Below are 27,523 nucleotides of genomic sequence, written 5' to 3' on the forward strand. Positions count from 1 at the left end.
ATCACATTTGCATTGTCAATCAACCCGGAAAACATTTTGCTACCGCGATGAGTGGCTTTCAGACTTTTGGCTATTCAGAAACCGGCTGGTAGGTACAGCCAGCCACTGACCGGGGATTAAACAATATTTACTTTCATATCAGTTATTCAGGACATTACTTTTAATTAGTCATTAAGTCTATAAGATGTCAGAAAAAAGTCCAAAAATCTTAACTTAGAGAATTCATATTAACATCTTCAAATTGCTTATTTTGCCTGACCAACAAGTCATGAACTCAAATTCATTTTAAATTAACTAACTTTCAAATACAACACATCCTCACATCTGAGAACTGGAACTGGTGCAAGTTTTGCCTCATTTAATTGCTTATCAAAATTGTAGTTTAATTTCACTGCTCCTTATTCTGTACTCACACACACAAACCAAATGAATCAAGCCGTCTCTTCAACATTATGAATGACATAGGATGTTAAACCTGTCCGTTGATGTGTTGTTTTTGTTGTGGCACATGAACATCATTTAACTGCAGCTCAACCACATGTGCAGGATCATCGTGGGACACTCAGATGACACTGAAATTCATGCTAAGTTAAAAGAAATCAGACGAAGCCTTTTTTTCAAGTTAAATTTCATTAATGGTAAAAGATAAATTTCCTGCGCATCTCAGCTCTTCTACCCAGTGTATTATTACTAAGTCAATGTGATGGATGGGTTTGATACCGATACTAAAACACATCCACATAGTTCGGCTCCCTTCAGATATCTGTGCTCTTCCCCTCCCCGTGGGACAGCTGTAGTTGGCATCTCAGTCTTTCATAAACAAAGGATTAATGTGCAACATATGAAGAAATAATGCTAACGGCAAGGCCCTGTTGCACAGAGAGATCTCTAACTCTCGAACTTTTCTTTTCTGTTTCTCCATCTGCGTCATTCTGTCTCTTCACATTACCCTCTCAGTCTTTGTCCCAACATTTCTGCACCTCATCATCTGTCCTTACTTTTTATTCTTCTGCCATCTCTGTGTCGTTTTTAAGTTTTTGAAAAGAGTTTGAGAAGATTTATGGTGAGGGTACACTGAGGAGGTGTGGTTGAGAGAGGATGAAAGAGAAGCGAGAAAGAAGGTGAGGACTCTTGATTAACATGAAAAACCTACTGACTGGGAGAGAGGGGGCCAGGAGGGAAGGAGGACAGGAACTTTGGAGGGGAGGAGAGGTTTCAGACAGGATAGAGAATATATTATCTTCATTTAAGAAGAAAAAAGAGAGATTGTCTGGGGAAATGGATAGACAGAAAAAAGGAGCAAAGGAAGGGAGTGAAGGAGGGGAGAAAAAAGGCAGAAGGCAAAGAGCAGATAAGCTCCAAATACTAATAAGCACCCCCCACCCCCCACCAAAAAAAAAACAAATAACAAAAAACAAGGATGACTTGCATATGAGCTACTTTAAAACTTCCCTAAATGTGCAGAGAGACTTAATGTCTGGAAATGGAAACAGTGTTTATCTGCAGCAATGGTGGCATTTCATAGACAACCTCTTCTCATCCTTCAGAGTTACTGCAGCAACAAAAATACCTCCCTATTATTTCACCCTTTTCAACAGACATTTTGGGTCTAATTTGTCCAACACTCAAGACGGAGTGGTGCGTCAGATGAGGCGTCCAGCTGGTTGCCCATCAAAAAACCTGGAGCATAATAGCTGGTGGGACCAATTCTACAACCCACACTGAGGTTATTTTGATTAATAGAACAACACATTTCTTTCCCAGACGTCATGTTCTGAATTTCTTTTAAAGGTGCAGGGGAAGTGGAAGAAAGAAAGAAAGCCACTGACAGTGAATGAGTGGACATGTGGGGGTGAGCTGTCCTGGCCAAATGGCACTGTGAATAAATTAAACGGATTCGATGCAAGTAGAAAATACTTTAATTAGCAATATTAATGTGGGAGCAAACGGACTGTGTATCATATTTCGGCATTCTTCCTTACATTCCCTTTATGAACGGGTTGGATGTGCAAGCAGAAAGGCAAGAAATCAGAAACCCTTCAGGGCTGCAGCTGACTGTTTTAATTTCACTTTCCAATAATTCAGTCTTTTTTTGGGTACATTTTTTTGTCGGTTCAGCCTGGTTTGGTGATCATTCTTGAATATAATGTCTTTACTCCAAATAAATATGGCTGAAGCAGCTGCCAGAAACCTGAATCACATCACTTCCTGTCTGTAAAAGGAGTTTCTCTGGAAGGACCTGGCAGACACCAGCTCCTGTTGTTGTAAATGTTAGGCTTTCATGACTGTTGTATCACTCTGCAGTGATTTATTTATATGAAAATGTCACAGATTGTTACTTGTAGGAAGGCCAGTGATGCACAAAATGGCAGTCATGCTGAAATGGCTCATAGCTTCGGGTTACATGTCAGTGAATGAAAGCAGCTGAAGAAAATATTAATGAAAGCGCGCACGTGACCCTCTTAGTACCCACACAGACAAAACAGATCAGCCCGTGAAACCGAGCCTATTTAGGGCGGCGGGAGAATAATCGGGATCGGCCACAAGCGTGCACTCGAGCGCTGGATGGGAGATGTGTCTGGCCCCTTCCAGAAACAAGGAGACGAGGGAAGGAAAGAGTCAGCTGGAGGGAGGATTTCTGAGTTTTGGGGAACGAATAACAGCTTGGAATTGATTTTGCAGAGGCAGGAGTCTAATTGAAGGAAGGGTCGAGAGAGAAACAGAAGGAGGGAGAGAGAGGAGGACAACATAAAATCACTGTGAGACGGAGTCCACCTGCCATTTTAAGACTAAAAGCTTTCAGTTGCCTGCAAGGCCCCTAATCAATGCCAGAACTCTTATACACACACACACACACACACACACACACTTCATCTGCTGTGTAGCTGGGGCCCAATTCATTCCTGCCACAGATCAAGCAAATCATACACACACACACACTAGACTCACATGCAGACACACTCTCCCAGAGTGTAGGACTCATTTGTAATGGGGTACCAGCATGCAAAATATGTCATCTTAAATGTCAAACTTAATCAGAGGTTCACGTTTCAATACCTCTCTCTCATTATGAGCCACCCTCCCTCTGTTTCAACTCCTTCTCTCTCGAGCTGCGTCTCTTTGCTCACTACTCCCAATGTTGGTCTCTTTCTCGCTCACACACACCAAAGCAACGCTCCTCCTCTCTCTATCTGTCCATCTTTCATCAAGCTCTCTCAATTAATCTCTCTCTCCCGCCCAGCCATTTCCCTCCACCCTCTCTGTTGCCGTCTTTTTACTCGATCTCTCTGCTCCTCCTCCACTTCTGGCCTACCCTTAGATGAACTTTGATGTGTTTGTAGGTGTGTGTGTGTGTGTGTGTGTGTGTGTGTAAAGGTGTTGAAAGCATACTTTCAATCGCTCTATGTGACAGAAAAGACAGACATTTATTAATGGATCATAGCAAAGAAATGTTAAAGAAAATGGAATAAGCTTAGTGTATGTGTGTGTGTGTGTGTGTGTGTGTGTAAACGTGTAAATGCGAAAGCTGTAATTTTCTTTCATTTTAGGTTCTTCACAGAGACAGCTTTCAAATAGCACATCACACTATTCCTTCAAATGTGCTCAGTTTCTTTATGGAAGATGTCACATTACCAGGCGTTTTTCTGAATATATTAAACTGTAGATGCATACAGCTTCCAAAAACATGTTCTAAAGCCTGATCAAAAACCACACGTCTTGTCATAACTGCATTCCGCAGCCCATTGGTACCGCTCACTGACTTTGATGAGCACGGGAACATGGCAACAGAAAGCGCCTCTGCAGATTCTCATACAAGCCAACATAGTTAAACAAATATTTTTTTTAAATTCCAGCTTTAAGATTTAAGAAGTTACTGTGAAATTGCTGGCAGTTAAGTTATGCAAATTAAGGCGTTAAATATTTAATTTAGTGTTGTTATATATTTATTATTTACCAGGTATGAATGTTTTCATTTGATAAAGAAAAACAAGGGAACTAGTGTGGACAAAGTATGTGCCACAAAGTGCTCACAACTCCATCCATGCACACAAACACACACACCCACACAATTCCAGGCCAGCACCCCAGCACCCCCCCCCCCCAAACCTCACAAACTTTATTAAAAGTCTATTAGGAGAGTCTGACCTTGAATAACTACACTGGATTACTGCACCACACAGGGTCTGGGAAGCACTGGACTCTGCGTGTGGCTTTGTGTATGTGAGTGTAATTCTCCGCGGGAGGGCTATTTACCCCTTAAGGGAGTCAAAGCAGAACTATGGTTAACACCACATGCACACACTGTCCAGTATAACCATGGTCTCCTGGCTGTTGAACCGTCTGGGGCCTCTATTCAAATGCACCTCAGAAACTACTGCGATAAGGAGAAGAGCATTTCTCAAGTCACCATGTCAGGCTCTCTGCACCGGTCTGCAAATTGAAACAGCTGAATTTCTGATTTCAAGCTCAATTAACTCCATAACTTTACAACTCACAAAAAAAGAAACTCAAAGAGAAAGTTACAAGTGACAGAAACCCACTTTTCCAACTGTGACTTGCAGCATGAAACAAACTAGCTGTTTTCATCTGCAAAGGTGAATTTGAAAGCACAAAGCTAACACCCTGGGACCAACGGTCTATAAAACTTTATTTTGAAGTGACTACGTCAAGGCCCACAGGTGGGTCAAAGGAGTATAAAAAACGATTACTCAGTTTCTCTGAAGGAACGGGTTTGATCTTATTAGGCTGTCCAAGCATTCCTAGTCAAATCACAGGAGGTTAGCAGGTTGAAACAAGGCACATTTTGTTAGATTAGGCTACACAATAGACTGTCTGTGTGTATTTTCAACTATTACAATGAAATAGCCGCCAAGAGGTTGCTAGTTCTGTTCCCAAAGGGACTATAAATGATGCTGAAATAAATCAGTATTACAACACCCACACGCACACACACACAGATGCACAAATCCAGACTTCTTGTTCAAATACTCAATCCAAATCTCACACACACCTACATATGTTATTTCAAATACATACATAAATGCGTACATGTGCAGGGGTGTGTTCATATGTGTGTGTGTGTGTGTGTTTTTGTGTGTGTGTGTGTGCGTGCGTGTCTGGATTTCTGGGTCTTCTCAGCAGTTTGTGATGTTTTAGTGAAATAGTGAAACAGAAGACACACACAGGCACAGACTATATATCTCTTCTGCTATTTCAATAATCTGTGACCTGAGAGTTTATAAGACTCAATAGTCTGGCCTCTGGAATGGCTGTCTGGATTTTAACTTTATACACACACATACACACTTAAATACAGACACAACTCCCCCAGCTATGGTCCTCAGAGCATACTCTGTCTGTGTGTGGATGTGTGTGTGTGGAGCATACCATGTGTGTGTGGTCACGTCTGAGAAAGCTCCTTTAAAAATGGATCTCTCTCTCTCTCTCTCTCTCTCTCTCTCTGTCTCTCTCTAACCATCACTGATGATGTCACTTAAACCAGTTTTTGTGGTGAGCAAATTGTGGTCAACAGCTAACTGTTGTGTGTGTGTTGTGTGTGCAAAATCTCATTTATAACCTTGGGGATAAATCATACAACTGTCAGAAGGGAGTACACTTTCACACATGCGGGAGTGTACAAAAGACACACAGTGACAGACAGTGAGGAGTGTGTGTAATTAATGATTGTTAAATTGGCTGCCAGGAGACAGAGGATGGCAATAAGAAAAGTCAACATACAAACTTATATAAGTTCAATATAGGAGGAAATGTCTCACAGAGATTAAAAAAAAAAGATTTTAGGAAAAGTTGAAACAGAAATATAGATGTAAAAACATACATTATACACTTAACACACATTATAAATGCATCCAAACAAATCCTCCAATATACAACAATATCCACAAACATTCACACAATCCTCAATAAGGACTGATCAACTGAACAACAATTACATCTCACTGATTTCTACACGATCATAATTAATGATAAAAAACACTGTAATATGACCACATTAAAAGATTTGTTCCACTATTTGCATCTGATCATTCACATTATTAAAAATAATCTAAGGTCATTAAATCCTCATTTAGTTTCTTCTGCCACAGACAGAGACAAAGACACACACACACACACACACACACACACACACACACACACACACACACACACACACACACAATCGCCACTTTGAAATCTACTCTTGTTGTATTAGAACAAACTGAATAAACAATAACCTGAGGTGTTTTTCTGTTGAAATAGGTTGAAATGGGATTCTTCAAACTAAAAAGAGATTTAAAGTATTAAATCACAGCCTTAAAGGTGGAGTAGGCGATTCTAAGCAAATACACTTTTTGTCAAAGTCAGTATAACTCCTCGTGGTCTGCTAGCTGGCTTGGACACACAACACTATTCCAGCAGCAGGGGCTGTTTGTGCTCACGACAAGGGAAAGAAGAAGAGGGGAATTGGCAGAAAGGGGGCAGCGGGAGTGAGAGATGATAAATCTGGCACCTACTAACAGATAGTGACAATAAAAGGACTATGAGAAGAGAGAGCAGTCTATCCTTCCGTCGTACAGTGTTTTAATCGGCAATGATTTTGCGGACAAGAGACCGTCCGACAATGTTAAGGTGAGCGCACAAGCAAGGGTGAAGAGCCACGTTAACATGGCTTTGCAGCAGCAACTGTAGCTCCAGTTTGTTGTCTCGTTGTTTGCTGTAGTATATCATAGTGTTTGTCTGTACTTCATGCAAAAGGCTTTATAGCCACAAAGACCTAAAAATACAAGTTTGCAAGAACAGTGAAAAATTGCTTTCAGCTCGTGTTTAAAAAACAATCTGAACAACTAACTCTTGCTAGTTTTTAACTCTTGTGTTTTGGATGCTGTGGTTGTCGTATGAGACTCTGGATTCTGCCATTGTGTCACTGGCAATGCGCATCCATGAATTTGGGGGGGCGGGGCTTCTGAAGGAGCAGTGAAGAGAGGGGTGTATTTGTTTTGCTGTTCAAATATCAACAGGCTTCCTCCAGAATCGCTTACTCCACCTTTAATACCGAACGCACTGACAGTACACAGATACGCAATACAAGAGCACCATAGCCACACTAATGAAAAACACATCAAAAGCAGCGTCTGATAAATAATTCAAGTCTCAAATCCTTGAAATTTTATAGAAAAGAGGTGAATGTTTTGAAAAAACCTTTTTTTTAACAGACTGAAAAGGACTAATTGCTGTATGAGAGAGAAAGCGTCTGTGGTGATTACACATCTCAAGACCACAGCTGTAAAATGAATAAAGAATAACTCACAATATCAGCATCACACTACACAACTGCTGAAAACTGCCAGCAATGTTTTTATTCCTACACTGTATACATATTGTAGTTTGGTCTGCTTACCAGCCCTGAATTTCTGTGCTTGCATTCAAAGACAGAATGATGGAGTCTGCCTTGTGACATTGATTTAGTGTGAAACTATTAGAAACAGTTTAACTCTGCAAACTGAGGGCACACACACACACACACACCTAACACTAACTGTAACAGTCAGATACAGTTTGGCATCACACTCTGAGGATACAAACACAGGATGCTGTTTCAAACCTGCACTTGAAACCTGTATCTTAATGCTTGTGGTGTGGTGTTTCCTACCTTCAATTGCTGTTTTACAAATTATCTGCAGCTCAGCTGTGGAAACTGACTTATTTATGGGGTTTTTTTAGGATTAAAATATTTTGGATAGAAGGATGTTTCCTTTCATCCTGCCACACTGCTGTCAAAGTAATAATTCCCCTGTCCTGGTCTTTGTCATGTGCATGTCACATAATCACACAGCATGTGGCCACAAAGTCAGGTTTCTCCTCCAGAAATCCTACTTTAATAAACTTTAATAACCAGGTTTCTTGCACACACACAGACACATGCTTACACACACACTTTCTCCTGTTTCCTTAACAAGGCTTCTAAGAAATGAGGATAGCGCAGAGAACAGATAATAACCAGATTACTAGAATTTATGTACACACACTGTCTTAAGTTTGCTGAGGAGTGGCAGATGCCTCACAGAGAAGGGCTGAGCAAAAAAGCAAAGATGAGAGCGTGAGAGATGGTGGTGTAGAAATGCACAGACTTTTCGCACTTGACGAAGAAGGAGAGCACCACATGAAAAAAGACTATCACACCTGAACACTGCCCTCCCCTCCTCTCTCGCTCCTCTTCATTTTTATTCGCTCCCCACTACCATTTCCCCTACTGGTGTGAAAGCGTGGGAGGAGGTAGAAGTGTGTGTGTGTGTGTGTGTGTGTGTGTGTGTGTGTGTGTGTGTGTGCGTGCGTGCGCGCGTGCACGTGTGTGTGTGTGCATGCACATTTGTTTGTGTAGCGGAGACCCGACAACTTCCTCTCAACTTCCTGTGATCAGAGCTTGGGGGTTGCTGGGGACAACCAGGAAATTGAAGACACACACACACACACACACACACACACAGAGTTGTATTCAGATTTAAATGAGAGAAGACTGAACAATAAATGAAGGTGTTTTTACGTCAGTGAATAGAAAAACCTGAAGTAAAATGCTGTTGAACTAAATAATGACATTTTCCTTGAAAAGATATTAAATTACTGCACACAAACGTAATGGCTACTCGCACATTTCAGTGCACAAGACATTGCACACTGTGTCCACAATGTAATCTTTCACTTCTAGGACAGAGAGTGTAAAATTGTGCGCAATATGCATATACCACAAGACACACAAATAGGCAACAGCCAAAGAACACACTCACACACACACGCACAGGCACATGCAAAGAACAAAAAAGGGGAAGGAGGAGGCAGCACTGCCCAGTATTTCACAATAAAAGCTAAGATTCAATCAACTCCTTTCATTGCGTGAAGTATATGCATATGTATTTGTGAGTGTGTGTGTGTGTGTGTAAATGAACACTTGTGTATAACACAGAAGGACAGAGACAGCACATGAAAGTATTCTTTCCTCATTTTCGGCACTAACTCATGTTTTCTCACACACTTATTTATGGGAGCAGATGTGCTCAGCCCCACACACACACACACACACACACACACACACACACGCATACACACACACACACACACAAACACACACACAAACACACACACACACACACACACACACACACACACACACACACACACACACACACACACACACGGACACAAGGATGCGCAAACACATGCAAGTGAAGGACACTGAGACAGTTTAGAAAGCCTTGGGGCTCAGTCTGAGCTTTCATTTCCTCTATCCTGCATAACAACTGACAGATACACATGCACACAGATACACTGAGAGAGCGGCTATGAGACTTTGGCCTGCCCAGAGGGGCTACAGAGGTAGACAACTAGCTCTAAGAGAATTACCACAGAACCCCAACATTACAGACTGAACAATAATCATTTTACCTTCAGATGAAAATGAAAATAAACTGGAAACATTTCATTTTCCCAGCAATGATAATGATAATCATGCATTAGAGAACAACAAAAGAGAGATACTGAGGAGGTTTCTTGCAAATCACTGTCTATCTATCTTGTAGCTTTTGGGCTAAAAGTGCAACACTTGAAGCTTTAAATTTCTACGAGTTATAGAGGACAGAGCAGGGTTGTAGTGTCAGGCGAAGTCTGAAGGCACATGAAATACTTTATTAAGTCTCAAGTTTTAGTTTTAACTTCAGGCTATCATTCGTTCTACAAGAGTAGGTGTAAAATTTTTCACAAGGTGGATACCTCAGGAAACTCCTTCTCTTAAAAGCGATAAAACTTATTTTCCTAATTAAAGCTGCTACTTTGTCCCCAGCCATGCAGCGATGGAGAGGCTTTGCCTGGAAAAAAGAATGTCCATGGGTTTTTTGTTTTTTTGTGAGCTCACATCCATCTCTCCAGCATTACAGCCACATACTGCTTTTCTCACTCGGTTTCATCTCTACTTTCCTCACACACACACACACACACACACACACACACACACACACACACACACACGACTAACGCACAGACAGTGAGCTTTCCTGTGCTAAGGGAAGTTGCAAGTCGTTGCGACATGAGAGTCTGAGATAAAAGCTCCTCAACACACACACACACACACACACACACACACACACATACACAGTAGTAGTCAATAGTCGTGGGTGACCTCAGATCAAAACATGTGAAAAACAGCATAAGTCCTCATCACATGAAATAGTCTTGTGTTTGAAGTATTGCCTCCTTAACCCTGTAGCTGTACCGTGAAAGAAATTGTCTTTGTAGTTTGTGAAGTTTATATAATTTCCAGAGATCTTAAAATTTACAGGCTACACCAAAAAAAAAAAAAAAAACTCTTTCGCAGATTTTCTCTTCCACTGCTAACTATTAAAAGTAATTTCTGCCAGATGTTTGTCTTCATTAAGTAGTAAACAGTTATGAAATGACAGAAAATGTGAGGAGAGAGATGGCAGATGACACGAAACAAAGATCCCCGCACTGTTACCATTGCACAATCAGCTTCTTGAACCCTTATGAAAAGAAATGCATCAAAATGAAACACAGAACAGTAGCTTGACACATATGATGACTCAGATGAGCACATACAGCACTCTACACGCTGTAGATTTTGGTAGTTTGTGAATAACATTGATTTGAAAGCACACACCCAAGTAAGTGTGGACGTTTTGTCTTGTGCATTTTGAGCTTCAACTGTTTTCTGGCAAACACGCTGCAAACCAAACATCAAACAGCACAGGCTGAGAAGGTGACCATCACGTACATGGACTTGATTTGATCCATTTCTGCATTCTCAACATGATAAACTGAAATCAATCACTTGTGATTACCAGTCTCAGCGTGCTCGGGATGATTTTGTGGAGGACAGACGGGCAGAGGCTTTGTAAGTGGGATGAAAGTGGCGATTATTCAGGGAGCGTAGCCTTGACATGCGTCCTGATACAGAATGGTATCGACCAATTATCGGGTACGCTGGAGTGGGCGCCAGCCTCCGCTCGGCAATGCACTTTGGATAATAAGTGAGAGAAAAGAGCAAGCAGCCCCCTGTAAACACAGCCTGCTGTAAACACCTGCTGTGGAAATTCACTTTGACTTCAAACAGGTTTTTACCATATTCTGACCTGCGGGCAGACTCAGCATGACACCCGCCTTGTCTAATACATGTAATACGCACAGTTCATCATGTAGGATTACTGGTGCTGTGTGCACACACAGATCCCTGACAACTCTATTGTGCTTTTCCTGCATGAAAGGTCAAACCAGCCGTTTATGTGTGTCTGTACCTTCTTGCTCTGCCTCTCAAATGGAGTCATTTGGATTCTAAATATAAAAGATAGTGACATATACTCGCCGTCAGTTGCAAAAGATAAAAGATAAACCTGGAAAAAAGACTGATTCTGTCACTCAGAGGATTGGGCAATCTTTGCACTTGATTTCCAAAGACATTGGCAGACTTCTTGATCTCACATAGTGAGTCTTTCAGTCTGAGGGCGTGATCTCCAATATATGTTAGCTATCAGCTCACCGGGCATCAAAATACTGACGTGGTCACGTTTGAAAAAGATCACACTTAACACACCCTATCTTTCCTGTTCTGTCAGAACTTATCAGTCTTTTTTAAGCGCATGCGGAGGATACCTCATGCGACCTCTACTAGATCAAGACACCTTAAGTAGGTCAAAGATTTACAAGAGATTCAGGTGTGGATCAGTAACAAGGGCACAGGTATGTAATCTTTAGTTCTCACACCCATCTAACTGCTGGTACACCCTTAAAAATCCACATACAGACACACAAATACAAGCATGAACGCGCACAAACACACAGAGTTTAGTGCTTAAACCTATCTAGCTGTTACTACACCCTAAATCCTTTCATCTCTTATTTTATACTCAGCCCCTCCCTCTGTCTTTCCCTTCTTTTCATCTCTTTTTATTCTTTTTTTCTAATCTTTCTCTGATCTGTGCCGCAGATGAATGACATTAAAAACAAAAAAACAACAGCATACCCTTGGTGCACTGCTAAGACTTTCTTCCATTTTTTCCATATTCAAGTTTTACAACAATTGACAGCAGAAAGTGTCTTTGCATGTTAAAAAACGATACATGGCCCTAAGGCCAAACCACAGACAACTTATTGTAAAGTGCCAAATCTACATGGACACCAATGGGAAATTAGCCAGAGGTACAACGGACTGTTCCCCTCCCTCTGCCTTTCGGCTATCCCCTCAATCACAACCTGCTGTCAAATATAACAAACCACAATCCTGGTATCAATTCAAAAACTCAAAGACATGCAAAATTTAAATCTCTTATCCTGTGGGACCAATCACACAGAAAGTATTTGGCAGCTGACCTGAAGGTCTCTAACATCAGACACTCTCACTTCTACAGTCGAATCAACTCATCTTGTGTGAGAAGTCCTTAAAACTTCACCCACATCTGTCCAAAAACTGACATACTGTATAATGTCAATACACAAAAGGACCGGACAGGATACAAACTCCACCACTCTGCACTGGCAAAGTTGTCTATTGTCTTTCAACCTGTCAAACCTGAAACTCTGCATGTTTCTGAACACAAATTGACACTGATAGAGTCTCTACAAGTAATACATAACCATGTGAGAGGGAGGAGATCGATAGTTATAGAGGAAAAGTGGGTTAAGTAAGAGACACAGAGAGACAAGAGGTCTAGTCAAGAGCATGATTTTTATTTCATTCTGCTTCATGTCCTTCTTTTTGGCAATGGAAATTGATAATAAAGAGACGGACAGAGAGAGACAGATAGAGAGAGAGAGAGAGAGAGAGAGAGAGAGAGAGAGAGAGAGAGAGAGAGAGAGAGAGAGAGAGAGAGAGAGAGAGAGATTAACACACAAGAGGAGACTGGGAGAGATTTAGAAAGACAGCCCGAAAGGGAAGAGATGGGGAGACAGAAAGAGCACGAGATGTGAATTCATTGCCTTAAAAGCAGCTCTGAGTCAAACAGTGTGATAAGAATCAGACAGCGCATGCACACAAGCTCGCACACACACACACACACACACACACACACACACACACACATACACACATGTGCAGTGGGTGAATCTTTGCTTTGAATTTCTTTGGACAGATAAGCAGATAAGAAGTGTTCGATTACTCTTCAATTATGGTGCGTATGTGTGTGTCTGTGTGTGTTAAAGTGTGCAAATGTGTCACGGATAGAGAAAGAGAAAGCCAGTGTGAGACAGGAGCAGGGATGAGATTCTTTCCACCTATGTGTCATTTCCTCCCTCTCTCGTCTCTCTCTCTCTCTCTCTCTCTCTCTCTCTCAAGGCATTACCCCTTTCTACTCTCTCGCCATAATTCCGCGGTACCAAGGCTTTCTATCACCCTCTCTTCCTCTCCACAAGCCTACCTTGCTCTATCATCCTGCCATCCATGGCACATTTCCCTGAAGCTATAAATTCAACTATCCTCGACAAAAGAAAACAGCTGAGAGCTGTCAAATGGAGTTAGCAACAAATACATTGTCGATTTCTAGCCATCTGACGATGTGTCACCATCTGATCACATGAAAAGGGTCCTGTCTGACGTGATGCTCCACTGATCCCCGCAGCAGTGGCATTATCTCTCGCTGGTCTAAAAGGACCATCAAATGTCAGGGTCAGCTCTGAGCAGCACTTCTGGAGCCATCAGGGACTCAGTGACATACTCAAAGCCATGTAAGAAGCTGGTTCAGTCCTGGTTCTTTAAATTGATGGTGGGTCACAAGGTAAAAAAAAACAGCTTCTTGTGGCTCAAACTTATGTTTACTTTTTCATCATTACTTTTTTCTTGTTAGTTACTGATTAATTTTTATTTCTTCTGATTAGAAAACTGAAAAAAGAACCAAGGTAATGCATTCAAGAGTCTTGTTTTGTCTGAGTAACAGTCCAAAACCCAAATAAATTAGGTTTTAAAGGAGAAAATCCCCAGAGATGAGAGGCTGGTACCTTTTCTTTCCTGTCCTACACAATGAAGAAGAGGGTTTGGGCCACTGGTCCCAGAGGTGTTTTTTCCACACTGCAAATTTGTCAAGAGTTTTATCAAGACAGGGCCCTGTTCATGCACAAGCCAGCAGGGCAGGGTGGCAGAGTGACTAAAGACTAAAGCATCCTTCAGCAAGAAGGACAAGTTATCTTCCCTGTGAGTGTAAGAATCCGCCTTGCTTAAGTGTCCTTGAGCAAGACAGCGAACCCCCGCCAGTCCCTGGGGTGCTGTTCTGTCGCGGAGGCTGCGCTCTGAGTGGGGAAATTTCACTACAGGGGATCAGTGGAGTATCACAAAAAAAGCCTGTGAGCTAAAGTCACCAAAGCTCCACGCCTCACCTCACCACAAAACACTCTGGTGGCAAATTATCTGCCTCCCCCTCCTTCTGTCTATGTGGCACTCTTTTCTCCGACGGCCTTCCTCTTCTTCCTCTCTCCTCCTGTCCTATTATGGACATAGCAACAGCGTTACTGTCAGGACGACGAAAGGTTTGATTCACCGCCTGTCCCTGTCTGAATGTGCGCTTGTGTGTGTGTGTGTGTGTGTTAGATAGCAGATAAGAACCATATATAAACAGCACTTGAAAGCAGAAATGTAAATGTTTGGAAGTCCCTGCAGAACACAGACCATATCAAGATACCAGAGAAAGGGAGAGAGGGAGAGAGAGAGTGAGAGGAAGAGAGATTAAAGCCGAGTTCACACCAGGAGAACTAGCAGGAGACCGCAGTCAAGACTCAAGTCAGATTCCAGTCATCAATAAGGCTTAGTGGACTTTAGCATCTCAAAGCTACACAGCCAAAATCCTTAATGTGTTGCTGAGTTTAAGGGAACACACCAACTTGTGAGAGGCCTGGCCGGGTGGATGTACGAAGCACCTGTTCGGCGACTCCGCTGACAGCTCAATACTCACAGATGCTCCCAGGTTTGGTTTTCAAAGTATTTCAAGACAGTGTTCAACACTGCTGACGTTCTCTGGTCACACACCTGCACCATCACACACTTCCCTCTGAGTATAGGGAAGCCTGTCCCCTCTGTTACTGTAAATCATTATTGCATCAGACACATAGAAAACTGTGTCACTTTGAAACATGCCATCAAAGACTGGGCTTTGTTTATTTTTAGAGGAAATACTTAAGTGATGACGTGTGGTTGTCCTGCAGCAAAGAACTCAGGTGTTTGTTAAGTGAGAGGAGCTGCTTGTCCCCGGTCTGAATTTCCATTTCAAGTTTTTCTTTTAATGTCATCCTCAATGTTCCTCAACATAGAAACACAGAACCGATATATGCTTTCATTATTTCAGCTTTGGAGAAGAATCTAGTCCGAGGTCTGAATCAGAGCAGCGGCGAACTCAAAATTCACTGTCTGTGCTACTGTGAGCAAAACTTTTTAAGCTAAATCGTGGATTGTAAAATCAGTTTTCTCAACAGTGTAATCTTTAGCTGCAGCCTGTTGTAAGCAGGGCACGTAGCATCTCTTCAAGCTCTAAGTTAGTGACTGGGTTTGAGACAATTCTATGAGGAACTTTGCATCCATAAAGTTGGTAAAAGCTCTTAAGGCTCTTCTTCTCCTGCCCATCTTTGATGTTAGTCCCTCCCTCAATCCTTCCTCAGTTTTCAAATGAACAGGAACTACCTTCTACCTTACACCAGAAATGTTGATCTCTTCAATTTTGTTGTTGCGGTATTTCAGAATGAAGGTGTGCTTGCATGAGACAAAGCCAGCACACACTATTTATTGAAACATTACACCTTAGGCTAATGTTTTCTGTTTTGTTTTTTTTGTTGTTGATTTGTTTTTTGGTTGTTTTTTTTTTTTTGGCATATGATCCAACAGTCAAACTGAAGCTGGCATCATGAATCAAATGTGACAGGTTTCTGCTGATAATGTCAGTGTTTGTAGATTTTGTCGGGTAGTCTCAAAACTCAAAACTGTTGTTGGCTTTGAGCATGCCTTTGAGTGTGTGTGTGTGTGTGTGTGTGTGTGTGTGTGTGTGTGTGTGTGTGTACCACCTAGCATGAATGTGTTTGGAAGTATTTGCTTACATGTCTGTATACTGTATATACATGCTTACTTGGGAGTGCATATGAGTGTGTGCATGGTTACACGTGTCTGCTTGTGCATGTGTGTGTGTCTAAGTGAGTGAGTGATTGTTAGCAGAAGCTCGTTAACCTCAGAAGTCATTACCACAGCCCAGAGGTTTACGCCGATTAGACAAAATAAACGACAAGCGAAAAACAAAACTGACAAATGAAAAACAAGAGGAGAAAAGAAAGTGATAACTGACGGAAAAATTAAAGAGATTATTTTCACCAGTTTGAGACGAGAGTATCAAAAAGCTTTCGCTGAAAAGAAAGTTATCTATGTGTCGCTGAAGTGAAAATAGAAAGCGATTATTGGAGTAAAGCGCCACATTAGACTCGACAAGTAGACCTAATACAACCAAAGACACAAGAAGAAAGCTTATCAAACCCAGAGGAGAGAAACAAAATAGTAGATCAAATAAGATAAAAAAGAAAGAATAGCAGAACAGTGGCCATGGATGTGTGTGTGTGTGTGTGTGTGTGTGTGTGTGTGTGTGTGTGTGTGTGTGTGTGTGTGTGTGTGTGTGTGTGCAAGAGGGAATGGGGTGGTATTTGACATCACTGCTCCTATGTAGTCTTTTTTTTTCTCCTTTTCTCAAGACGTTTTTGTTTTTACAGCTTCACTCTGGGCAGACCAGACCTCTGTACACACATTCATACACACAAATACACATATATTCCCTCTCTTTCTCACTCTCTCTCTCTGTCACACACACACACACACACACACACACACACACACATATACATACACACACATATATACCCATACACACAGACCCCTAAAGGGGCCTTTTTCCACATTGGGCCATATGGTGCAGACAGGCGCACGGAAACAATTCTCTAAAAACAACACACACTCTGCACTTAGAAACCTGCCACACACACACACACACACACACACACACACAGATTTTCTCTTTCTGTCACACACACACACACACACACACACAAATGCACACATACACCAGACAGTTAAATCTGCTGAATGAATTGCTGCCTTGTTCAGTTGTGCACTAATGGCAAGGAACCTGCCATGAAGATTACCACACACACATACACACACATTCAGACGCACACATGCCAAGGCTCAGCATTAAGTATTCTGGGGCATTTATCCATTAGAGAGGTTAGTTATTTTCCCCAGTCTAAAAGTAGGTATTCAACTTCATATTCCAACAGAGGCGGTAGTAAATCCACTCTGTTAAGCAGCTGGGTCAGATGTCTGTGAAACGCTGCAACTCTTCAGGACCACAGAATGAAGTTTTACTGGCTAATTTAATATTTGACCTGTTTGGCATCAGACAATAGTGCTATCAAAAATGAAACGCCATGTCTATCAATACCTTGACTGACCTGATCTGAACTCACAGTGCTCTAGCCTGTTAAAGTGGAATAAATGTGCCCGTGACATATCACAGATCTAATCTTACAACTTTTAGTAGGAAAATATATCCAAAATTAGAAAGCGTGCTTTGCTGGGTCTTATCATGGATTCCTATTGCCCCCATTGAGACTTCAAAGTTTTAAATGACGTCAAGCACATACGTGACAAGAAGTGACCCAACAGCACAGTTTAAGGGTCAAAATTCACCACACAACAACTTAAACAGCAGCAGCTCTGAAGAAGAGCCACATGCCAAACCTAAGCACATCTTAGCTAAACAAAGCGCAGACAGCTCCTTATTAAGTCTGCGTTGAGATCATCATAACATTAATCTGATGGTAATACATTCTGTCTTGTATCGCTCTTCCAGTCTCTGATTCTAAGTTCAATTCAGCGCTGTCTTTGTTAGCATTTCTGTCACTACAGCACAATGCCAATGCCTTGGAAGTAATTAACAGTAATCAGTCACAACAGTAGTTAAGTTAAAAACCCATTTTTCTGCCTATATTTAAATGTCCCTCTTTCCTCATGTAGTCAAACACACAGCAGGTCCTCCAATGCACTTAATATGGAACTTTTCATGTTCCATTACTGACAATTGGGCCTGAAAGGATTCAGGAGTCAAACTCAACAGTGTTTGTTATTGCAGTCAAACGTATCCGAGGGACTCAAAGCAGCTGGAGACAAAACCGTCCGATTTTCCAGTTCGACTTACTCAGCGCTGATTCATTAAGACCAAATAAGTGACTTCTGTAAGACACGATGCAGAGAAAGAGAGCAGCAATGAGTCATCTCACTGAGAAGAAAGTTGCAAGAACAAGGAAGAAAGTAGATAAAATAAATCTTTTCAACAACGATTTCCATTTTCAGTTTCTCTATTCATCTGTTCATTGTTCACTAATAAATGTACTGTTAGATGTACCAGTAGATAATACCATCGGCTGCTTTTGCAAGTAATGGGATGAGCTACTGTGTATCTACACTGTGTATCTCCAGTGGTTTAGTAGCATTGGAATATTAAGTGGAGTTATGACACATAGAATTAAATATACAGAAATCTTCAGATATCATACACACTAGAAAACACATTTAAAAATCCATGCACAAAAGATGCACGAGCAAATGCTAACATCTGCATTTGTTTTTCAGTGATTTTAGAGGAATATCATCTTATAATCATGTTTGAATTTGTGCAGCTACACATATAATGACAAAAGATGGACTATAAATTCAATTTGGTCAGTATTTTTAGCAAAAAATATTAAGACAAGTCAAACTATCTTTCACTTTTATTTCAACAAAAAGAACAGTAACCACAATCTCTCAAGTTTTAAACCACTGTTCAAAGTGCTGAAATCATTCCTATGAATTGCAAAGAAATAACCAACATTGGCAATGATGACATCTATAAATAATGCATTGCTGGACATAAACAGACACAGCATATTTCCAGAAATACTCAGTCAACATCTCTCTTGTTCCTGTTGGCAGCATTTTTTTTTCCCCCTCTTCATCTCTGATGACAATTTTGTGCCTGCATTGTTCCACACACCAGCACTCCCTCAACACAGCCAAACAAACACCGCAGTCTGCTGTGAAACCCACTGCAGCATGGGGAGTCGGTTGCGTTTGGCTTTGGTGGGCACCTGGACCTGAGAAAACTACCAGTTGGAACTATCTGTCAGCTCCCAGCTACTCAGTTTTTTTTTTTTTTTGTTTTTTCTTTGTTCTGGCAAGTCGTTCCGCTGCTGCCAGGCACCCTGGCTGCTTTAGCTGGTCGAGCTGGATGCTAGCTGCAGCATCACCGCTAGCCATTAGCCTGTCAGCTCCCTGCAGCTCTGTCTTTATCAGCTTGGGTAGCGGTGCCGCTGGTGCCGACCTGGCAGCTGCACTATCAGCAGCAGCCTGAGCCTCTGCCTTTCTTTGCTGCATTTCTGACAATCCAATCGGACAACACGTTAAAACTGTAAGGTGACCCATAAAATCCACGGCTTATGTCTAAGTGTAAGTCTCGGCCAAACTCTTCCTATGATGTCAGGATATATAAGTGAAGGGTGAAAGTTACTTGAGTTCGCTACAGTGACACAAGGGACGTCCATGAGTACTGCCGGTAAATGCATGTCACCCCTATGACTAATACATAATAAAAATTGGTGACTATCAGCAGCACTCCTTTAAGCCAAAAAAAAAAATCACTGTACAACTTTCTATCAATATATGCAGCCACATTCAAGCTGACTTGGCAGTAATATCTGTACCTCAGACAAGGCTGCGACTGCAGAGTGATTTTTCCCTCCAGACATACCAGGAGCAGCACACAGCTGTATAGCTCACCAGCATATGGATTAAATAAATACAGTCTGCACAGAGCTTGTTAACACTTGTTCACTTGGCTACAACACACAGTTGTAGCCAGAATGAACAAAAAAAAAAAACACACACACCCACATCTGCACACACCCAGACACAGACACACATGCAAGCTGCATGCACACAAACAGGTAGCCTCACACTCAAGCAAACCTCGGTGGAGAGTAAATTTGTGGGTGAATGGGTGCAGCACGGGTCATTGTGGGAGCAAGTAGTGACACATACTTGGGTGTAATGACTTGGAAAGCACACACAAACATGAAAACAGACAGACAGGGGGGAGAGCTTCTGATAAGGAATATGTAGTGTGTATGTGTGTGTGTGTGTTAGTAATTAATAAAACCTCTGTCTGGTAATGTACATTGCGTTCCAATGCTAATGTGGTATTACGCCCAACCAGTCTGTCTAATAACTGTGGTGGAGTCTGTGACACAGCCTCTCTCTCTCTCTCTCTCACACACACACACATACACACACACATACACACACACACACACACGCTTGGAGTGTAATTCTATGGTATATTAACACTGAAATACCGAACCACTAGTTGGGGTCTGGTCTCCCTCTAGCTATGTGGTCAGTTGCTAACCTAATCTGATTAATGGATTTCAACCCCAATTCTTCTCCAAACACAGAAACAGACAGAGAGGGAGACAAACTGATAGAAGCTTAGAAAACTAGGTTGGGCCCATTGCCCCTGCTTTGCCTAGTTACTGTTCTTAATCTGATTAATGGATTTTTTTCCCCAGAACGGCTGGAAAAAAAAAAAGCACTCCTGAAACCAGCAGTGGAAAATTAACACACCAAACGGCCAACAATGCCAGTCAGCTTTGGCTGTGTGAAGCTGTCCCTACAGACAAACTGCACGGACAGGTGGATGGGAGGAGAGTGTGGATTTCAGAGGTGTTGAAGTGAAAACTCACAAAACCTTTTTCAGTTCCTTCTGCGATGATAGCAGGGTCAAAGGTTCATGGTGTTCAAGGCTTAATATCTGATTTTATGTTTCCTGCATTTTGGTTATAGTCAGGTGTTAACGTGTCACGACAACTTCTCCACACAAAGTAGGTTTTATTTTGTTTGCATATATGTAGTATATGCAATTTTGCCTGCATTAATGTTGACATGCCATCTCGCCAACATATACCTAAACCTAATCAGGCTGTGCTATAAGACATACAATAGGTCAGGGACTAATACTTGCGAACTGGCTACTGCAACATTGTACTGACTGATTATCAATCATAGAGCAAATCAGAGTCCAAGCTGGGCCAACTGGGCTGAGTGTCAGTGTACTCAGCTGTGTTCCATCCACAGACACTATGAGCCATGTCTGGCCCATATATGGCTGCCAGATTTGACAAGGTATTGGTGCTGCGAACTTGGGGCAGGGAGTGAGCTCCAGTTAGCAGAGCCCTGGGGTAGCTTTAAGTCCGAGGCGGCAAATGGAATTAGATTCAGAATCGGCTCAAGTATGCATGGATCAAAACATCCAAACACTTGAAAAGCCATTCATCATGAATCTGGCATAAGTTCAGTGAATAGTATGGTACCCAGGTTAACTGCCTTGGGCACACTCCTCTACACTGAGTGAAAAGTTGATTATCAGGCTTCAGCTAATGATTATATTCAGTGCTGCATAATCTGCCAATTATTTTCTTGATTAATCAACTAACCGTTCCATCTTTAAAATGTAATAAAAAAGTGAAAAACATCCACATCCAACTTCTTCAAATTGCTTTTGTTCTGTCAGAGCAATAAATCTAAATATATTGAGTTTTTCTTTCATAGGAAGCTGAGAGAACAGAGTGTGAAACTCTGCATTTTTGCTTTAGTTTTTGTTGTAGTTCAATCACTCGCTCTTTGACTGAATTCATTATGACTGTGTTTGTTGCAAACCAGGTTTGTAAGCTAGTTGCCAATCGTGGTTAGTCCGAATTTAATCTACACACGAGGGACAATGCAATGCAACAGAATGCCATGCCCAGCCCATTAATCAGTGATGTCACACCCTAAAGCCCCCTGTGCTAAAATCCCTTTAAGATGAAGAGAACATGAGGTAATAGTGACGACCCAAGAAAGTCTGCTGCCTCAATTTCATACCAGTATCAAATAACTACGAAACAAGGACGCAAACAGACACACACACTGTACAGAAACCCACACAGAGAATGAGGCACACACATCTGCCACTTTGATCTTTGATTGATTCTGTGTCCTTTAAGCAAGTCGATCATTAACAAACTAACAAATTAAGTCATTAATTGCAACGACAGCTGGTGACACCTCTTTCATTAATATTTGTCTGCATAATTAATAAGCCTTAATTGGAATTAATTAGAATGAATTGTTGTTTGGGATTTGGGGGACAAAGAGAGATACCTGTTGTGTGCGTGTGTATGTGTAGCGTGTGTGTGTGTGTGTGTATGTGTATGTGTGTGTGGAGGAGGGTTAGATGTTTAATGTCCTCGCAGTACAGAATGATGAATGGGTATTTGTTACTGTCCCATACACACTGAAACACTGACACAAAAACCTGTGTGTGTTTGTCTGAGCGTGAGAACTAATGGTGGCACATCCTGTTGTAAAGGTGTGAGAAGATGAGATCATCACACACACACAATGAACTACCCACCATGACCCATTTTGTGCAAATAGGTCAACAGGTAGCTTTCACTCTGTACATGTATGTTCACACATTTTCTCCTGAGCTGGGTTCTACTGTGACTTTTGTTGTTTATGTGTAAGGGGAAGAACCAGGGCGACACACACAGACAGACAGAGAGGCTGACAGAGGTAGGAGGAGATCTACTGACACATGGGGGAGAAACACATGGGGATTCTCTGCCTCAGAGGAGTGAAGCTCATTTGCGGGCCACTACATCACAGAAATAAACTTCTGAATGTTTTGGTAATGTGTGTGTTTGTGTGTGTAAGTGTGTTTGTGTGTAGCATGAGAGTCAAACTTGCTTGTGGGCTTGAATGAATTGTCTCCACTCAACATTCTTTAGTTTTCTAAAACTTTGAAAAAAAAACCTGCCGAATCTGACTTGTGCTAGCACATCAAAGACTACGCAATACCACAACGCACACACATGTGTACAAACGTGCCTGCACGCACATGTGTATATACACAGTTGAAGGCATGAAAACATGCACATGTGAAGACACAGCTGGACACACAAACACACAGACAGACACAGACCACAGCTAAAAGCATCAAGCAGCTCAAAGCATTCTGCCCTGCAGAATAACATCACCAAGCAAAACCACCATACCACATAATGAAAAACATACATCAATATACACACGTACAAACACGCACACACATATCCCCGTACTCATGAGTGTAAAAGGCCTCATACGTACATATCCACTGCACTACAAACACACTAGAATAACAGACATCCATAAAAACACACCAAAGCTCAGGATAAATAGAGAAATAAGAGTTTCAAAGAAACACAAACTGATACCATGGAGTGATCACACACACACACACACACACACACACACACACACACACACATATGAGCATGAACACACACACAAATAGGCAAATTAAGTCAATGAACCTCTCTGCATTTGTCCATGAAGGGTCAGTTCACCCAATTACACACAAAAATACACATTTTGTCCACTTTGTTCAACTGGTGTTAAGACTCACAGATAGTTGAAGTTTTACTTGAGGAGATTTTGGAGAATTCTCCACAAAGACTTCCACCTCCCCAACATATCTCTCCAGAAACAATGTCCTGGTTTGTCTGATAATTCAGAAAGCTCACTATGGACAGTTTTCTTTTTTTTTTTTTTTTTTCTAACTTCACAATGAAAACTGTTGAGACAGCAAGAAAAAGAGCATGCATGAGAGTGTGTGTGTGTGTGTGTGTGAGAGAGAGAGAGAGAGAGAGAGAGAGAGAGAAAAAGAAAGCAAACAGACACACTTCAGCATGTGTGGTGACACAGGTGTAGGAGGGTAATACAGTAGGTTTTTTTTGGTTTTATTTGTGTGTGTGTGTGCACGTGGGTGTTGTGTATCCTCACTTGGTACAACTGATTACTTGGGGAAAATGGAAGCAGGCCTAAACAAATTCTGGTATTTCAACCTGTGCATGTGTGTGCGTGTGTGAATGTGTGTGTGTGTGTGTGTGTGTGTGTGTGTTTGTGTGTGTGCACCCTAAATACAGTTTTACAATTATCCAGCAAAATACAACACGGTTACGGTGCATCTTACTACACTTCACATATATGAACACACACAACTGCTTTCTTTACTAAAATGTACAAAGTCATTCTCTGTCTCTTAAACATACAAAAACACACACAAATACAAAATTTTGGATAGACTCAATAAAATTACTCCACACAAACACACACAGTTGGTTTGACACATATGGTATCTAAACAGAAACAACATAATATTCACGCCGCTATAATTATAAAGTACCCTTCACCACAAACCACTGCAGTTTTTTGCACACACTTACACAATAACCTCAACTATTTGTATTTGCATTTCCTGTAGTACAATAACCCGCGTATGTGTGAGGATGTTCGTGAATGGGTTAATGCATTCAGCAACAGCCTGTTCAGTTCAGACAGACGTCTTAAACACATCGATCCTGAGTTCACAGCCTGTGTAGCCGGTTAGCCTCTGCAACGCCTTTTAGATACGTTTACTCCACAGAATTGAAGAATTTGTATTGGCTGGTATCATTACACATAATCTCGCCCAGCCGATCAAACGAGTTGTTACCACTAAACTTTACTGTGTGTAAGGAACTAATGAGCTCTGCTAATGAGGTTCACTGAACCAGAGTGCAGCAAAGTAGGCATGATGGAGGAGCAGGTAACGTTTGGCTAAGACTCAATCGCTCACACAACGTCCACACAAGACATCGTGAAGCTCCCTCGCTAGTAAAGCAGCTAAATCTTGAGACCACAGCATATGGGTAGCATTTCAAGGCAATACACTTCACTTACAAGTCACTTCCTCCAACAGTGATGACTAAGAGCAGTTTTTTATAATACTGTTCAGAGTACTGTTGCTCTGCATAAACGCCTTTTCATCAGCACTCATTTCGTCTCAGTAAACTACACAGTCTGGCTTCAGGCAGTAACACTAATCTACCAAGACACACAAACCGGTCGCGCTTCACGAGGCAGGGATGCCGATCAAAACCCTTTTTCTTTCATTTGAAGAAATCATGCAAGCAGTTTTGTGTATTTGTTTTTCAAGGTTAAGCAAAATCATGACTCACTGAAGTTAACAACATGTACTCATGCACACCCACACAAAAATGCACACACATGAGTATTCCCTCACACGTGTGTATTTCCCCCAGTATTCCCTTAGATGAATAAGAGTTTGCAATGAAGCCTAAAAAGATTATAATGTATTTTTAATCGACATCAATTTGAGCAATGCTTAAAAATTAAAGCTGCTTCTACAGAATAAATATGGATGTTCATGTGGTGACAGCAAGAACTAAACAAACTCTGATAAACAGGAATCAAACAATGACTCATGATTTTACCTTAGATTCATCAACTGATAATAATTCGTCAAAATAACCCCTTCATAATATATAGTAATGATGAATGATTGAGTATTAGAAAATATATCATAAGGACTATGATTCCAACTCTAATCACTTGAGCATGCAGACATATGAAAATAAAAACATTATTTTGCACTTTATTCATAGCAAAGGTTTTAAGAGATTTTGAGTTTGTTTTTGTCAAATGATTTAGTTCATATAATCCTAGCAGTGGAAACTCAGGATATTATTAATTTATTTAACATCATATTGAGGGATAAATGAGAACAAAAATGACTAGATGGATTAAAACATAATGTATGGATATATATATATATATATAGATAGATAGATATATATTTGTCCTACCTCTGCTGTTCATCAGGTTATAAAAACATCATGGCTGACTCCTGGCCTTGGCATCAGTTCTGTTGAAAGCGGCTCAATTCAACCCCGCGCTGCAACGGTCCGTCCAGCAGCACAGTTCGGCTACTGGTCCTCCGTACTCCACACTGTAATGGGAAGCAGAAACCAGGTGCCAGGTCCAAACTAATATCCCTCCATGTCTTTATCAGGTCCACGCAACTCCACGCTCCACTTTTCAGGGTCTCTGACTTTAGTTTAAGAAGGTCTCAAACTCCACGTAGCATCAGCGACCTTTGGTCCAGGGCTGGTGCTCCTCTTATGCTTAACAGCTGGGCTCTACAGTTTTGAGTTTGATCAAAAGCGTTGTAGATCCGTGTAAGAGGTATTATGCAGGCTGCCCTTCTTTCTGCCCTGTGTTTTCTATTTTTTTGGTTCTGGTTTGGGCTCGCAGTCACGGTTGTCAGAGTCCACCATCACCTTAACAACCTGGAAAATGACAGAAAGACAAATAACATTAGAGACTAGCACATTCTGCGACATTTACTGGAACCTATTTAACTTCAGAAATTTTGTCCATTTTTAACGTTTACGGGAAATAATTTTATCCAGACTTTCAACGTCCAAACTGACTGACTGATCAAAGGTGCACAATGAGCAAAAATATTTAGTGCCCTCCCGAGACCTCAGCCAGTCACACTCTATAATCGTACCAGTTTTGTTTTATCACCAGATTTGACAGCTGACAACGCCTTCCACATGTGAAGAGTGTTTCAAAGCCCCAGAATGAAGTCAAGCCACTGATCATGTATTGTATAACTTAACTGACATTGCAAAAATTATCAACCTGCATAAGTGTATTAGCAAATTATTTCTTTTACATTTTCCACTGTGGTGAGAGGAATGTGTTCTTAAACCCCGCTTAGTGAGGAAGGCTGTGCTGAAGGGACAACAATAAAAAGCAAATACTTCTTTACAACAAGTGTGTGTGTGTGTGTGTGTGTGTGTGTGTGTGTTTGTGTGTGTGTGTGCGCGAGGAAGGGAGGGGACATTATAGAAGTTGGCTCAGCTATCTACAAAACAAACATATCAGTAACATACACAGTCAGCTAAAAATACTTTGAATTCAGCATTCAGTACAGTTTGCTGCCAATACAATGACAAAAGCCACTAATAATACAATGAGGAATTAATTCAAATTAGCAAACCATTACAGCTGTGGTGGCACCAGCATTTCATCTCTCTCTCTCTCTCTTTCTTTCTCTCTTTCTATAGTTATTATTCACTCTGTTTCGATACTGATCACTTTAGAAATCAGAGCAAAGCAGTCATCACTGAGCAATGTCTATGCATTAATACATAAATTAAACAACTGCACATCAGATTTCAAGTGGCTGCAACCATCGACAATTATATTGTCTTCATTTGGTAATTCTAGTGTTAAATGTCAGACTCTCCAGTTCTCAGTTCCCCCTTTTGTTGCCCCAACCACAAAAATCACTCCACCCTCTCTGTCCGTACCACTCCTCTCTCTCTCGCTCTCTCTCTCTCTCTTTGCCACCCCTTCTTCTTCTTTCTCTCTCTCTCTCTCTCCCTCTTACCGCAAATCTAAATCTGAGTCTGTATTTATACAAAGCCAGTTTCCTTGGGTCAGTTTGACTAGTGTGTGTGTGTGTGTGTGTGTGTGTGTGTGTGTGTGTGTGTGTATGCATGTAGGTGTGTGCGTGTGTGTATCGGTGGTGGATAAGAGACA

General features: G+C 41.4%; 1 protein-coding gene across 7 annotated transcripts in view; it reads right to left on the minus strand.

Moving 5' to 3' along the window:
- The window catches only part of trps1 (trichorhinophalangeal syndrome I), a 253,550-nt gene that overhangs the window by 69,057 nt on the left and 156,970 nt on the right, over nt 1–27,523 (minus strand). For all 7 annotated transcript variants that reach the window (XM_071500024.1, XM_071500022.1, XM_071500020.1 and 4 more), the window contains one exon: nt 25,777–26,259. In XM_071500024.1, the coding sequence (XP_071356125.1) occupies nt 25,777–25,789 (13 nt within the window). In that variant the 5' untranslated portion in view covers nt 25,790–26,259. The remainder of the gene's footprint in view (nt 1–25,776; nt 26,260–27,523) is intronic.

The sequence above is a fragment of the Trachinotus anak genome, unplaced genomic scaffold, assembly GCF_046630095.1.
Source record: "Trachinotus anak isolate AG129_WGS33_773 ecotype Australia unplaced genomic scaffold, CSIRO_AGI_Tana_v1 ptg000016l, whole genome shotgun sequence".
Classification (NCBI taxonomy): domain Eukaryota; kingdom Metazoa; phylum Chordata; class Actinopteri; order Carangiformes; family Carangidae; genus Trachinotus; species Trachinotus anak.